We start from the raw sequence: 15,892 nt of genomic DNA on the forward strand, positions 1-15,892 counted from the left end.
TAAATTCTATTAGCCAACATAGAGTACATCATTAATGTTTGACATTATGTTCAACTGATTCATTCGTTGCGTATAACACGCAGTGCTCATCATGTCACATGCCCCCTTAATGCCCATCACCCATCTCCTCCCACCCACCTCTGTTTCCATAACCCTCAGTGTGTTTCCTGGAGTTAAGATTCTCTTGTGGTTTGTCTCCGTCTCTCATTTCTTCCCATTCAGTTTTCCTTCACTTCCCCTATGGCACCTACACTATGCCTTATATTCTACACATGAGTTAAACCATATGATAATTATCTTTCTCTGACTGAGTTATTTCACTTAGCATAATACCCTCCAGTTCCATCTATGTCAATGTAAATGGTAGGTATTCATCCTTTCTGATGGCTGAGTAATATTCCATTGTATATATGAACCACATCTTCATACATCTTCACACAGCTTTTTTTTTTTTTTTTTAATTTAACAGAGAGAGAGAGAGAGAGAGGTTACAAGTAGGCGAAGAGTCGGGCAGAGAGTGGGAGGGGGAAGCAGACTCCCCCCTGAGCAGGGAGCCTGATGTGGGGCTCGATCCCAGGACCCCGGAGATCATGACCTGAGCCGAAGGCAGAGGCTTAACCCACTGAGCCACCCAGGCACCCCCACACAGCTATTTTTAATAATACGAAGCCACAATGAGAAATTTTACGTTACTTTTAAGCTTACATGTATGATATTTACCATGTAAATAAACAAACAAAATCTGTCTATGATGATGTTTTCCATTTCTCTTAGATTCAATATAACAGAAAAATGAAATTCCTTGAGGGCAGACCACCCCTCAACCCCTATCACACAGTTCAGGGCATGAATTAGTTCTTCATCTTAGAATGTCTTCAAAGAAGCTCTCACTTTAAATATCTTAGTGTATACAATAAGTTATAAATAAAGGACATTCAGAAACTAATGTAGGAACAGGAATAACCAAAACCAAAAAAAAAAAAAAAAAGGCTCATTTGCTGCAAGCAAATAACCACCTGGATTTCTAAGTGAGTTCCTCCTTCCAAAACGGAAAATTTAGGAAGTGTACAAAGACCTGGTTCACGGAGGTGACCAGATTAGACCGTGGGTTAGACAGAATCTGCCCCTTACTGAGGTGATTTAGTAGTATGAACGCACTGCATCATCTTGAATCCATTTTCAGTGTCCAAGGGTGATAGCTATGGTTTGGTTTAGAGTTAGTGTTAGATTTTCCCTCACCACATATAAAGTGTCGACCAAAGCAAGCAGAGGATGTTTTAGCCACAGTTATTGTTAGTCATCTAATAGTGAAGTAAAAATAATTTAGGTCACAGGTCTAAAAAAGCAAACACTAGATTAATGCTTCTCAAACTTGACTGCATATCACAATCACCTGGCAAGCTTATAAAATAGAGTCATAAACACTAGTCCAGAAGATTATAATTTTTAAAATGCCTAAAACATGGGGTAGGAAATGGAGGGAAGAGAATCTTTTATATTTTTTTTAAACTCTTTGGATGATTGTGATTCCTAGCCAGGTCTGGGGCCTTTCTAATTCAGCTTTCTAGACTGCTATGCACTCATTAGAGCAGGTAAAGTCAAACCTATAATTTTATTCAAGATCCACTCTGGCTTCTCTGACCCTCATTTTCCTCCTAGGGAAAATAGAAATGACAACATTTCTATCATAGAGCATGTGTGAGCATTAAATGAGATCACGTAGCCACGTGTTCACTAGCACAACACCTAGCACACAGTAGGTACTCAATAAATGCTCTTTCCCTTGCTTCTAAATAAGGCTGTATTTGGAAATATTAAAAAAGTAATGCAGAGCAAAAATCCACATGTGGCTTGATTCTAGCAGTACTATTTCAAAGTTCAAGAGAGCCTGGTTTCTATTACACCTTCTCTAGCCCCCGGGAGGGAGGCCCTGAATACCGAAGTATGCATCTACAACTCTTTATTGATTCAGAAATCTAGACATCAAAGCCCAGTCAGCCGAGACAACCACAAGCATTGGATTGTGCCAGGAAGATAATGAAGTACTCTGGCCTCTGGTCTCTGTGACAGTATGTTCTGGGGAGGCAGGTACTTTTGAGGCTCTCTTGTGGATACGCCCCAGCAAGCCCTCATGATCCAATGCTGTGGTTTTATTTTAGGTAAGGAACTTATAGGCACAGGTAGCAGGCTGGGAACTATAAGCAGTATTGAGAAGGCTGTGGGTGAAAAACCCCAGACTGGGAGTCAGAGGTCCAGGAATGATCAGACTCTGCTAGTCTCACTGACTGGGCAAGACAAGCCATTTCTGAGCCTCAGTTTCTACAGGTGAAAATTAAGGGATCTGGATTAGATGACCCCTAAGAATCCTTCCTGCTCTTAAACTATGATTCTACTTGTAAGGAGACAAATAATCTTCTCATGAATCCTAAACCCTCTTCTTAAATAACACATGTCTTTTTAATATTAGATTGTTTGAATTATTTGAGATTGGGGGGGGCATTTTATTTTATTTTATTTTAAAACACTCTAAGTTTGCTCTGAATCCTCCTTTTACAAAAAGAAATTCTGCACTTTTGGGTTGTACCGAATGTATTCTATCAGCAACTAAATGATGTGCTTCTCCTTTTGTATTCCCCCAAATTAATCCCTCACTCAAAGGAGGAATGCTTTTATGTCCTTATTAGGAGGCTAGCAAGCCTGCTTTGAGTTGGAAAGTACCTGACAGCTAATATGTGAATTCTGTTTGAATCGATACACAGGACTTAATTCTGAAAGCTGAACTTTGCAAAACAGTAAACCTAAACTGTAGCAAACCTCCTTACATGACAAAGTCCTGGTCATTTGTAATTTTCAAATCATTCTGGCATGCGTTATCTCATTCACCTATCTATGAACACTGGGCATGTTTTTAAAAAATTTATTATTATCATTATTATTTTAGATTTTTATTTATTTATCTATTTATTTGACAGGGAGGGAGAGAGAGATCACAAGCTAGGCAGAGAGGCAGAGAGAGAGGGGGAACCAGGCTCCCAGCTGAGAGCCCAATGCGGGCCTCAATCCCAGGACCCTGAGATCATGACCTGAGCTGAAGGCAGAGGCTTAACACACTGAGCCACCCAGGCGCCCCTGTTACTTCCATTTTAGTGATGAAGAAACTAAGGCTTCAGGGGGTCAAGTGACTTACACAAGCCTGAGTGGCAGGGCTGGGCTGACTCCGAGTTCATTGTGCTCTTACTAACCCACAGCTGCTGCACTCTATTGGGTCTTACGTTTGACAACATTAAAAGACAGGTCTCGGGATTATACGATGTAAGTCCTGGGGAAGCAGTGTGGTTTTGCTGGTGGCTTCTGAGAAAGGCCTGCTTTCTTAGATACATACTGGGGTTCTCAAAGTCTGTCCAATCCGTTGGAAATGTCTTGACTATAATGGCATAGCGTTATAGTCTACAGGGCAAGAAAATGTCTGTCTACTCTGTAGCTTCAACCCGACTGAAAGATGCCAGTAGGGGAGGCTACCCTGAGTCTGCTCTTCAGATCAGGGGAACTAGCAAGCCATCCACAGTACCTTAAGTGGCTCTTCTTCCACGACACAATGTGAAATACTGTGGAAACGATGAAGAGGGCGCAGAGGCCCATCCCATAAATCCACGCAGTGATCTTTTCCCAGCAGTCATCTGACAGCCGATGCAGGAGGGCACTGCCCACAATGGCCGGAACAATGAGGAACTAAGGGAAAGGCAAACAAGAGTAAATACCCTGGGTTTGGCGAAATTGCCCCCTTTGTTAAAAATATGTAGGTTTCCCAGGGGCAGTTTTAGAAAGATCATTTTAAACACTTGCCTTTCGGGGAGGGAGTGGTCGGTGGCTACACTGGTGACAGCAAGTACCATTCAGGGCCCAGGAACCATGCCCACCACTGGGTATCCAAGTACATGATACAGGATACATTACTCCATGGTGGCAAAGCAGATATTTGTTATCCTAATTTCATTACATAAGAATGTATTTCACCCTGTTCTCTAATGTGATTTAAAGTAGGTACTTAAAATATTCAAATGCCAAGCATGTACCCAAATTTTGTAAGGAGGTGCTATTTTTAAATGTTCTTTCCTATTTCCCCCCTGAACTACTGAAATCTCAGTATTTCAGCAAAGGGTTAAGTGAATGAATAGAATCAAGAAGTATTATAATGTATACCACATACACAAATATTAACTGTCAAGTCATGTTCTGATTTTTAGTTTGGATCTGTACATTCCACCAATTTGAAAACTAGTGCCAAGTGACAATTATTTATTTTTAATAGCACCTTTCAAGTAAGCAAGGGTAATCCATTCTCACCTATTCAAGTAATTTTAAGGGACCATAATCTTAAGCGAATTTTGCTTACTCTACCATAGTTACTTCCCATGGACACAAATTTCAGTGTCTGTCATATGAGTAGGAGTATCACTAGTAAACTTTTTTGTTGAAGACTTCATCTTTTTAGGGAAGTTTTTAGCTCACAGTAAACTTGAAGAGTGGTAAACATTTTATAATAAAAAACATCCTCAAGAAAAATAAACTACTTTTTAGATATTAGAATAAGCCTACCTGGCAAAGAAAGAAAGCTTTAGCAATCTTATCTTTTTCCCCCCAATACCTACTTTTGCCCTCTTGCAACAAAGTATCTCTAAATGAGATCAGCACTGAATTTTCAAATGCTTAAGTTTTCACTGACCCAGACAATATGAGAAAATTAATGACAACAAAGTAAGTTTTTCATAAGACAGAACTTAATTTATTTTGAGACTGTGTCCTTCCTACTTTCTCATGTTAAAGTATCCTCTTTTTTTTTTTTTTTTTAATTTGTCAGAGAGAGAGCGAGCGAGAGCGAGCACAGGCAGACAGAGTGGAAGGCAGAATCAGAGGGAGAAGCAGGCTCCCCGCAGAGCAAGGAGCCCGATGCGGGACTCGATCCTAGGACGCTGGGATCATGACCTGAGCCGAAGGCAGCTGCCCAACCAACTGAGCCACCCAGGCGTCCCTAAAGTATCCTCTTTAATGAAATGATGATGATGGAAGTTTTTTTTGTTTTGTTTTGTCTGTTTTAGAAATCTTACCTCTCTCTGAAAGTAAAAAATCAGGATGCAGTTTAGTAAGTTTAATAAAATGATATTTTGTTCTAAAAAATTAACATGGAGTTTTTGTCAGTTTTTCTTGTTTTATACAAGTATTCCTTAACTTATGACATACCCAGAAGAGATAAGGGATCATTCAAGTCTGTCTCCAGCAAATAATATTCCTAAAGGTGACCTGCGCATCTTAATAGCCAAACTATTACATTTTAAGTGTTCGACATAATGTTAAGTAACAAATATTTCATTGATTACCTTCATTTGTCAGTGGTACAGAAACTATCATGGCACTGGCCTGTGACTTTCATGAGTGTTTTGTAGTTGGTAAATAGAAAAAATAATGGATGTATATTGGAGCAATGAGTGAAAGAAGAGGCCAAATAAATTATTACTCAAATTTTTATATTCCTTATATCTTTTTTTTTTTAAGATTTTATTTACTTATTTGACAGACAGAGATCACAAGTAGGCAAAGAGGCAGGCAGAGGGAGAGAGGGGAAACAGGCTCCCCGCTGAGCAGGGAGCCTGATGTGGGGCTCGATCCCAGGACCCCAAGACCATGACCTGAGCTGAAGGCAGAGGTTTAACCCACTGAGCCATCCAGGCGCCCCTATATTCCTTATATCCTAATCCTCCCTTAGACTTAAATACACACATACAGACATAAAACTTTTTCGTATGGGCCTGTGGACAATTATTTTTGGAAGTAATTTTACTTTTAGCTATTAAATTCATCCAATATCTGGTCAGAATAAAAGATGGATAGTCTGATAGGTATCAAACACAATCAAATTAGGCCACTCTTTCTTTTCTTTCTCTTTCTTTCTTCCCTTCTTTCTTTTTAAAAATATTTTATTTATTTATTTGACAGAGAGAGAGATGGCAAGAGAGGGAACACAAGCAGGGGGAGTGGAAGAAGGAGAAGCCGGCTTCCCATGGAGCAAGAAGCCCGATGCGGGGCTCAATCCCAGGACTCTGGGGTCATGACCTGAGCCATAGGCAGATGCTCAAGGACTGAGCCACCCAGGCGCCCCTAGGCCATGCATTCTTTAGTCCATGTTGGTACTCTAAACATTTTGACCCTCTGGTCAAAGCTCACCCCACATAAGTGTGTCACTAAGGCATAGATGGGTCAGCTCAAGTCTATAAAGAATTTCACTATATCCTTCCTGTCCCCAGAAACTCAGTCTTGGGTCCAGGGAGACTGTCCACTAGAGAGGTTACTCCAGAACTTCATTACGGAAGCTCATTTATGGAATCCAGGGCAGGCATGTCAGGTACTAATTTTTCCCTTTACCAAGATTCCAGCATATTAATTATTTAAATAAAAGTCTTTTTAGCACCTAAGGCAAAAGGACATGCAGTGATAAATTAGGATGATGGTTCAGTATTAATAAGTATTATCTGAACTACACCATTACAATACATAACACAGATGCTTCATAAAGTTTGATTTATGCTAAGGAATGACCAAATGGCATTGTTCTATTAGATTATAAAGGAATCTATTAGAACCCAGTTTATTAGGGGTTTATTTGGCATCATTATTCTTTATAGTAAACACTGTAACTATTCTTTGGGGAAGAAGATTAAAGATATGAAAAAGCACAGTCGAATTCAAGCAAATTTTATTATAATGACATATGTACTAACACGGTCTAAAATACTTACATTAGCCTGTTCTAAACACTCTTCATGAAAGAATTAAGTTGGCCTCCTCTTTTTCTGAACTTCAGCTTTATAGCAGCTACCTCCCTTCCCTCTAAAGTCTCACTAAATGTTGGGGTGCCTGGGTGGCTCAGTGGGTTAAAGCCTCTGCCTTTGGCTCAGGTCATGATCCCAGGGTCCTGGGATCAAGCCCCACCTTGGGCTCTCTATTCAGCAGGGAGCCTGCTTCCTCGTCTCTCTCTCTGCCTGCCTCTCTGCCTACTTGTGATCTCTGTCAAATAAATAAATAAAATCTTTAAAAAAAAAATCTGAAAATACATATTCATGAACATAAGATGCAAATAGAAGAAATGCACCAAAGCATTAATTTATTTCTGGGTGGTTTTGTTTTTCTTACATATTCTTCAGTATTTTCTAAATTTCTTACAATGAGCATGTTTTGCTTTTATGAGGAAGAAAAAAGTTCACTATGAATTAGGGATCAAATCAGCTTTTTCTTCTACAATATGCAGAAACATCTGCTCTGAAAAGCAGTGGATTCTATGGAGATAGGGATGGGGTGGCGACTTGTGTCAAGGAATCACTTGGTAAGAAAAAACACCTTGTCAACAACACTCTGAACTCTCCTTGGCCCATGAACACAGCTGACTGTCTTGAAAAGGTGATTCACTTCATTCGGGAGGTCCTCCTCATAAATAGTTGTCTTTTTGATTTTCCTATAACTAGGGTACTTAACTATTCTTCTACAGAAGATCTTGTCAGAGAGTCAGTTTAGGATGTACAGAGCTGGCAGAGCACTGGAAGGGCTTGATGTGCTCACAGAGCTTCTGCTAACATGACCCAGCACCGATGCCCTGGTAGGGGAGGTCACAGAGATAGGTACATCTAACTAATTGGGCTGAGGATACTAGAGATAATGGCTGCTCCTCCCACCAGAGCCCTCCGGGAAGGCCGCAAAGGGGAGAAAATGCATACTCACTGCATGTGTGTAACAGTTAGCAGCATGTTCATAACAGGTTGGTTTGTAGCGGCCATTGGCTGGGGCCCGGTGGTTCATGAACCTGGACAAACAAAAAGATATCACATGAGACACGCTCAAAGGATATAAAGAACAATGGGGAAGGCTGCCAATACTGTTTGGTCTATTCTAAGTGAGAGGAGGCTGCTGGAAACACCTAGTTACGGGAACAAGACCAAAGCCGCAAAACAGGTGTAAACTGAGCTAACAGCCATGATCCAAAAGCAAATGCCCTAGTTTATTGGATTAAGTATTCTTTCAGTTTATTCAAAAGAGAAACCTCTACCAATCAGAAGCAAACAGCAATCAATCATACCCACCTTCTTTAGCTCATAACCGCCCCCATGCTAAAACAATTATAAATAAAAAAACCAAATCTTAAATCTCAGGGGAAAAGGCAAGACAATCTTTCTAAACTTTACAAATGCCAGTAACTGCCATTCAATTAAAAGGAGTACAAAGCAAGGTTTCAGTTTTCTCTCTCAAAATTATAAAGCATTATACATGGAGATCTTTACACCCTACATTCCACAATTAGCAGGCCCGCCCAACGAGTTTCCCTATATTGCATTACCTGTTCCAGCACCAGACAGTTTAAATAAATGATACCTGGCTACCTCTAAGCCACCTAAACTAGAGGCTTGTTTTTACCTGCATTCTTCCGGAGTTAAAATAGTTTGCTTTCAAATCCAAATATACAACTAGTACCTGATATCCTGGCTATAAAATTCATACATACATACAAATGTGTGTATGTATCTAATATCAAAATTGGTTACACATATAGACACATACCCACATTCCACACTTCCCTTTGGGCCAACTTTGTGGAAGTAGCAATACAGTGAAAACCATGAATACCATGGGACCCGAAGATATAAACAGCATTTTCCCCTTCAATGTGGAGGTGAGGAGCCTCGGCAACCCAACCCTCACCCATGCCATGTTTCATGAGGGATGCTGGTTTAGTCTGTTCTCTGAAAAAGGGGAGATATAAATTCAGTAAGATGATGAAGCAGCTGCCCAGAAGAAGCAGATGCAGAGAAACAGAGAGGTACAAAAGCTCCCAGAGCATATCGGTCTTGGAGGCCCCGCTACATTCCTGTGCTTAGAGCCTGCAAGATGGCAGCAGGCTTTGCGCTAGAAATTATCCTTTTGCTTAAACTACTTTAAGATGGGGGAAAGGAGGAAGATTTTGTCATCTGCCACCAACGAGTTCTGACCAGTCACATCTTATAATTACTATGATGAAAAATAGTACCGGGCTGAACCAAATGGCAGGGCCGGTCTGAAGCACATGGACAAGCCATCCTAAACAATGCCCGGTTTAGGAAGACTAGCATTTTCTCCCTGAATTAAAAGGGGATCATGCTTAGAGCTTATATATAAGTCATGTCATGCTTAGAGCAAATAAAGAAAAAGAAAACGGCAGTTTCATTCAACCTAGTACAGAGAGTTTGGGTAGAAAATCCAATGGGGAATCAATCTGGCACGGTGATGATATTTCACTTGGACAACCAATGGGTTAGTTATCTGACTAGTGTGTGGAATATATCTTATTGAATGGAATTTGCCAGATGGGTTTGAAAACTGTTTAAGAGAAATAGACATCACACATAGATAAAATAAATCTTTTCTCCCCTGCTAATCCTTTAAGTAACTTTACTAATTTCCTAAGGGACGAGAGGATTGCTACATAGCACTTATTAGTGAAAAGGAAAATAATTGCAGTCTTGAGAAGAATGCTTTAAAAGCATCTCAAGCATTCAAGGATCTACCTCATCACCCCCAGACATAGCAACAGAGTTATAAGTAGCACACCCTATTAGAAATTTTAAAGGGTAAAGATCAAGGCTCAAAAATGGTAGAGGGTAGATTAAATTGAGAGTGTTCTGTTTAGGGTACAGTAAGTAAGGTTTGTCTACCCACCACCAGGCTGAAGACTAAAATAGCAATTTATATCTCTGGCAGCTCAATCTAAAAATAGTCAACCCATTACACAGCAACAGGGATAGACTTTCACATTTTCTCCCCAAAGCTAAGAAGCTGGATGGCCATGTTTGTGACAGCTTCGTCCCTGCCCACCTGTAATCACTCAGAGTAAAAATAAACTCCTAAGTTGTAGAGAAAAATATCCCACCCATGTGACTTCAGGTAGTCTCTTTCGGCCAGAGCGAGATTCCCATAATAAGGCAAGGGAAGAGCAAGTCTTCGAGAAGCCCACCACTGTCCAGGGCTCAGTCAAAAACCACCACACAAGTGTTCTGCTGAGAAATTTACAATGCAGTCAAGCCTCCAACATAGCCTTCTGAAGAAATCATTCCTAAAACCTAAATGGAAAAGCAGAAGTAAAATGCAAATTAACTCCCACACGCCGAACCTATTTATTCTCTTCTCTTCCCCCAAAAAGAATGAAAAGGGTTCTCACGTGTTACAGAAAACAGCACCCATTTATGGAAGCCGCTTCTAACTAAGGAGGAGTAACCCTAACAGTTGGTTATCTGATGCTAGAAGAGAGTATCCAGCAGGTTTTACAGGGTTTGAGGGAAGGTAATTTAGTCCTGGGTATGGAAAACACACTTTAATAAAGCTATTATTTAGGTTTCTTGAGGGGGGAAGGGCAGAGGGAGTGAGAAAGAATCTTAAACAGGCTCCATGCACAGCACTGAGCCAGCAGCAGACTCAGTCTCATGACCTGAGTTCATGACCTGAGCCAAAATCAAGACTCTGATGCTTAACTAACTGAGCCACCCCTTATAAAACTATTATTTAGTTAGGTTTGTTCACTCATCTCCTCGCTTTCTCTTTTGACACTCTATCTTGCTTCCCCTTACCCGGCATTTTTAAAACCCCAAACCCCCATAACAAAATTTCAAAACTCTAGAGAGAAAGAACAGACCCCAAAGCACTGTGCCTTCTGAAAGTAAATCTATGACCCACCAGCAAATCTCTAAGACCCAAGGTCAAATCTCAGAAGTTGTCCCTGATTTCTAGGTCTTCCCCATTCTCCAATGGGAAGATTGCTACTTCTAAATATATTCCAGATCAGCCTAGCTCTCTACAGTTCCACAGACCCTACCTTATACATTAAGGCACTGACATCTCTTGTCTACATGAATACAAATCTCTCAGTTGGTCTCCCGCTTGTCCCCATACAGACTCTTCTCTTCATTCAGCAGCCAAAATAGTCTATATGAAAACCAGATCACAGCATACACCCCAACTCTGGCTTAAAACCTGCCAGGGTCCTGGGATCAATCCCGCATCGGGCTCTCTGTTCAGCAGAGAGCCTGCTTCCCCTTCTCTCTCTGTCTGCCTCTCTGCCTACTTGTGATCTCTGTCTGTCAAATAAATAAATAAATAAATAGATAAATAAATGAGTCTACCTTGGACTCAGGTCATGATACCTTCAGCTCAGGTTATGATCCCAGACTCCTGGGATTGAGTCTGTATCCCGCTCCCTATTCAGCAAGGAGTCCCTTTTCTGCCCTCCCCTGGACAGTGACCTCTCTCTTTCCCTCTGTCAAATAAGTAAATAAAATCTTAAAAAACAATAATATTGTTTCACTCGGGATCCAACAGGTTCTGTATATAACAAAGAGAAATAGGCAATCTTAGCACCAAAAGAACCTTGAATCTCATGAAAAGAAAATTCTTAAAGGCTAAGACCATGGATATTCCAGGGCTCTTTCAACAGCACTTGATGGAGCCACATAAGCCAACCCCTATCCACAGCACCTTATTATTAGCCAGTTTACGAGTGAGCATGGTATTGAGGAAAAGTGTCCATTGCCAGAGGGGGTGACTGTGGACGACATGTTTAAGAAGACTATCCCATGCCTGTAATTCAGTGCTCTAAGAACATGCTTTAAAAAAGGCAACAGGCAGTCCAGGAAGACTTCCTAACTCTGGAGAGTAAGGTGCTTTATATCACATAATCAGTCTGAAGCTAACCAGTGGTCACAAGGCTGGAGCTCTGAATCAAGGAGTATCCTTTTCCTTGGATTTTCGGTGGCAAGGCTGGAGAAATGAGAATGCACCAACACCGTACAGTAGAAGCTCTGTGGGTCCCAGGCCTCAGTGCTCTGCACATGATATTGTGTAAGCAGGGAGACAGTCAAAGGTGAAATGGCAGCATGGTGGTAGAGAGGGACAGGAAGTTGAATTGAAATGGGTCTGTCCTTTCCTAGCCATGTGACTGCGGCAAGTTCTCTTTTATTCTCTAACCCTATTTGCTTATCTATTAAATGGCTATAAAATTTTGTCTTCCAGGGTTAGAGTTGAGAAAGAGATGAGTAATACATAAATACCCAGCCACTGGCTGGCTCAAGTAAACACTCAATAAATGTTAGCAATTATTCCAATCAGTCAGGGATGCTGTGATAGGGAGAAAATGACTCTGGGAGAGGAAGATGTGGGGGCAGACTCAGATGTGGAAAGGATAAAGCAAGAGAAAATATGCTCTGTGTCCCAGTGGCATTTTTCACATCCTAAACTTTTTGAGAAGCCATGCATGCATAAAGCCCTCCACTTAGGACAGTGGGCTAAATTTCTTCACAGCCTTCCTCTGCAGAAATGGCAGAACTCTGGAAGTTTATCCAAAGCCAAAATGACCACCACATTTCCATTATGAACAAACCAGCAAGATGTCCATTTCTTGTAATTTAGACATAGCCACAAACCATGGCCTAATGAAATGTTTTTACTGCAATCAAATGCTCTTCAAGGGACTCTTGATAAATCTATCAGAAGTAACACATGCATTCAAAGACAGTATGTCCCTCTCTCTAGTTTCTCTATAATTTACTTGTCGATAACTTTTCTGAATGCTCAAAAGATATATAAGGAACACGCCTTGAAGAGATGATTAATAGTACTCCCAACATGTTGATGTTGTACAATACACTAAAAGGGCCTTTTTTGGTTAATTTGTATTTGCAGGCTTTATGTCCAAGTTCAAAGTTACCCTGAGAAATAGCTTTCCAATATTGTCTGTAGTAGAAAAACAAGAAATTATGTGATCATTCAGTCTTCAAAGAAAATCAGGGTGGGTGTAGGTGCCATCAGGAAAATAAATGTTCAATATCCATTGATACTGTGCAGTCACTGAGAAGATTACAAAGTCTGTGCCACACCAAAAGAAATGCCTCTATTTTTCATCTTTAAATGAATGAAGTAGAGCACAAAATTACATTACTACACTGATAATAAGGACTGGGTAGATTAGCATCCAGCAAAAGTAGTTCAATTAGCTGAGACAGTAGGATCTGAAATGAAGGGGTTTTTTGTTTCCCATTTCCCTTAACATTGTTTTAAGGTTTGTGTAAAAAGCCTTTTTTTTTTTTTCCTTTCTTGAAGAGAATACAAAGGATAGGAAAGAAATACAAATTCAATCAAATAAGGAAGGGTAATTTCACAGAATATTGCCACTGTTCTCTGAAAACAGGAAGCGCACAGATGTTCAAAGAAGTAAAACCAAATCAAACAAACCACATGCATAAGGCTTTACCAATCATACTTGAATGCATGTTACTTTCTCTCTTAAGGCCCCTCTAACCTTCATTCCTGACTTCATGTTCTAAAGCCAGACATCATGATCCCTTTTTGCCTTCAGAAGCACTGATAGGATGATCCCACCAAGGGAACAGTGCCACACTCTTGAATGATGAGCAATATCGGTTAAGTTAATCAAGTCTTCAAACTCATAACCCTTCTAATGGTACGGCCCTCCCCAACTCTTCCTATGCATTCTTTGGCTTCCTTACCCTTTGGGACCAGGGGAGTAATGAGAGAAGCATAATAGGGGAGTGAGCATCAAACAGCTTAGGGGGTTGGAAAGAGGAGGGGGGGAAAGTGCAGTTTGAAATTCTGAAATAAGAGGCAGTCTAAAAACTCAATAACCTCCCTGGAAGATTTTCATGCATTCCTTTTCTTCTTTCAAATTCCCCATCACTGTACACCAAGCTTGCCTGCTAGTGAAGGTCTGGGAATGGGGCCACGGCTGACAGATTCAGACAAAGGATGGAGAGTGAAACATAGGGGAGATGAACTTTCACCCACTTAAAACGAAGAATTAGGGGGAAAAGCCCAGAGCTTCCTCTCAGAAACATGGGCCAGCCTCCATCCATTGCTAAATGTCAGAGACCTGAGCCAGGATTAAGGCCACCGTGCTTCCCGAGGCTGGCATTCCCACCGGCCCTCCAGTGAATGAGCTGCTGGCCAACCTTCCGGTGGCACCTCCTAGGTTCCTCCTCCTCATTTCCTAACACAGGCTCCTCAACAGCAGCTCTCACCACCCGAATACTAACTTGTCCCTTCGCAGTGCCCAACACAGCACCGCCCTTGGACGCTAAACCAGCAAGCTTGGAGAATTAGCAAGGCCCGGACCTAGCCAGGAAAGGCTAAATTCACCAGCGGAGCATGCCTCAGTTTCCCTGTTGCTAGGGCCGATCACAGACAAAGCACTAAAACGCCCAGCACCCCGTCTTACGACAAATCTAGCTGCAGGGCGCAGCAGCTGCCCGGCCCCTATTCCGTGCGCCCCGGGAGACCCCCCAAGCTGGGGATAAGGGGTGGAGGCCAAAGCCAGGGTTGGAGGAAACGGAGCCGGCGTCTGGGGCTGGGGTTCCGGTCCTCAGGGCAAGGCACGAGCCCTGCCGGGTCGGGGTAGGTAGGATGAAGTCGGGTGAGCAATGGGATCCCCTGGAAGGAGGGCAGGCTCGGGGTTCGAGGTCTGGGAACCCGGGTCACGCGTGAGATCGCGGTCCTCGGAGGAAGGGGATCGCCCAGGGACCACAGGGCGGGGAAACCCCCGGGAGCTGGTCCCCGGCCAAGGCGCGGTATCCGCGGGGGGGATGCAACCAGGTGAGGAGCCGGGACCCACTCCGGACGAGGCGAGATCTTGGACCCGTTGCCGGCACGGGCGGTGGGGCAGGGGCACCATCCCTCTCTCACCGCTGGAATCGATTCTTGAACCGCATTGATCCTCCGCTCCTCCTCGGGGGCCGGGAGCTCCGTCTCGTCAGCGCCGGGGGCAGGGCGCGCGGCCCTCATCGGCTTGGGCTGCTCCGGAGGCCGCCCGTGTGCCCGGCGGACCGCTCGGCAGGGCAAGGCTGAGTGGGCCAGGCCGGGGGTCGGGACAGGGCCGGGGCCAGACCGGGCGGCTGGGGGCGGGAGGGAGGCCGCTTAAACGGCCCCGGCGCCTCCCGCCTCCCGCCTCCCGGCTCCTCCGCCCCCGGGCTCCCGCGCCCCGCCCCGGAGCCCGGCTCCACCCCTACCAGCTCCGCCCGCCTGCGTGCGCCCGCGGCCGCCAGCGCGTCACCGAGCCGGGCGGCCAATCAGCACCCCGAGCGGCGCGGCGGCAACGCTGCCATTCATCCCGCAGAGCCCCGGCGAAGGGGGCGGAGCCTCGTGTCCGATGGGGCGGGGCTAGGAGAGAGGAGAGGGCTGGGAGGGCGGTGCACTCCTTGAAGGGGTGGAGTTGGACGAAGGAACCTGAAGAGGCAGAGGCCCGAGCCGGAGAAATTGCAAAGGGGGAGGTAGGCCAAGACTCTTAAAAGCAGTTGTGAGCCCGACAGCAGTAAACGAGGGCTCCAGTCTGCGTTCCAGCCCCGGCGGGGTGGCCTGCCTTCATTCTTCACCATTCATTTCTTCATAGCTCCGTTCACTTATTCCTTCACCATTTTTTTTTTAAAGATTTTATTTATTTATTTGTCAGAGATAGAGGGAGAGAGAGCGAGAGCGAGCACAGGCAGACCGAGAGGCAGGCAGAGGCAGAGGGAGAAGCAGGCTCTCTGCCGAGCAAGGAGCCCCATATGGGACTCGATCCCAGGGCGCTGGAATCATGACCTGAGCCGAAAGGCAGCTGCTTAACCAGCTGAGCCACCCAGGCGTCCCTTCCTTCACCATTTTGAGGGCCCGCTCCTCTAGGTTATTGTGCGAGGCTTCAGGGTGGTTTTTTAAAACCTTTCCTTGTCTGCCACAAGAGAAGTTTGGTATCACTAGGAAAACTCTGAGATCCAGTGAGAACCACAAATGGGGGTGTCCTCCAGCGGGATCTGTTTATTGCGGTTCCCTCTGTTTTTTG

The 15,892-nt window shown here is 43.5% G+C and overlaps 1 protein-coding gene across 2 annotated transcripts in view; it reads right to left on the minus strand.

Moving 5' to 3' along the window:
* Positions 1-15,062, minus strand: part of MMD (monocyte to macrophage differentiation associated) — a 64,340-nt gene extending 49,278 nt beyond the window's left edge. The window contains exons 1-3 of one of the 2 annotated variants that reach the window (XM_059148498.1): positions 14,761-15,062; positions 7,768-7,849; positions 3,569-3,729 (exon numbers count right to left, since the gene is read on the minus strand). In XM_059148498.1, coding sequence (XP_059004481.1) covers positions 3,569-3,729; positions 7,768-7,849; positions 14,761-14,786 — 269 coding nt within the window. In that variant the 5' untranslated portion in view covers positions 14,787-15,062. The remainder of the gene's footprint in view (positions 1-3,568; positions 3,730-7,767; positions 7,850-14,760) is intronic. The other variant, XM_059148499.1, reaches the window with a different exon arrangement.
* Between the last annotated feature and the right edge of the window lie 830 nt (positions 15,063-15,892).

This window comes from Mustela lutreola, chromosome 15 (genome assembly GCF_030435805.1).
Source record: "Mustela lutreola isolate mMusLut2 chromosome 15, mMusLut2.pri, whole genome shotgun sequence".
NCBI classification, from domain to species: Eukaryota; Metazoa; Chordata; class Mammalia; order Carnivora; family Mustelidae; genus Mustela; species Mustela lutreola.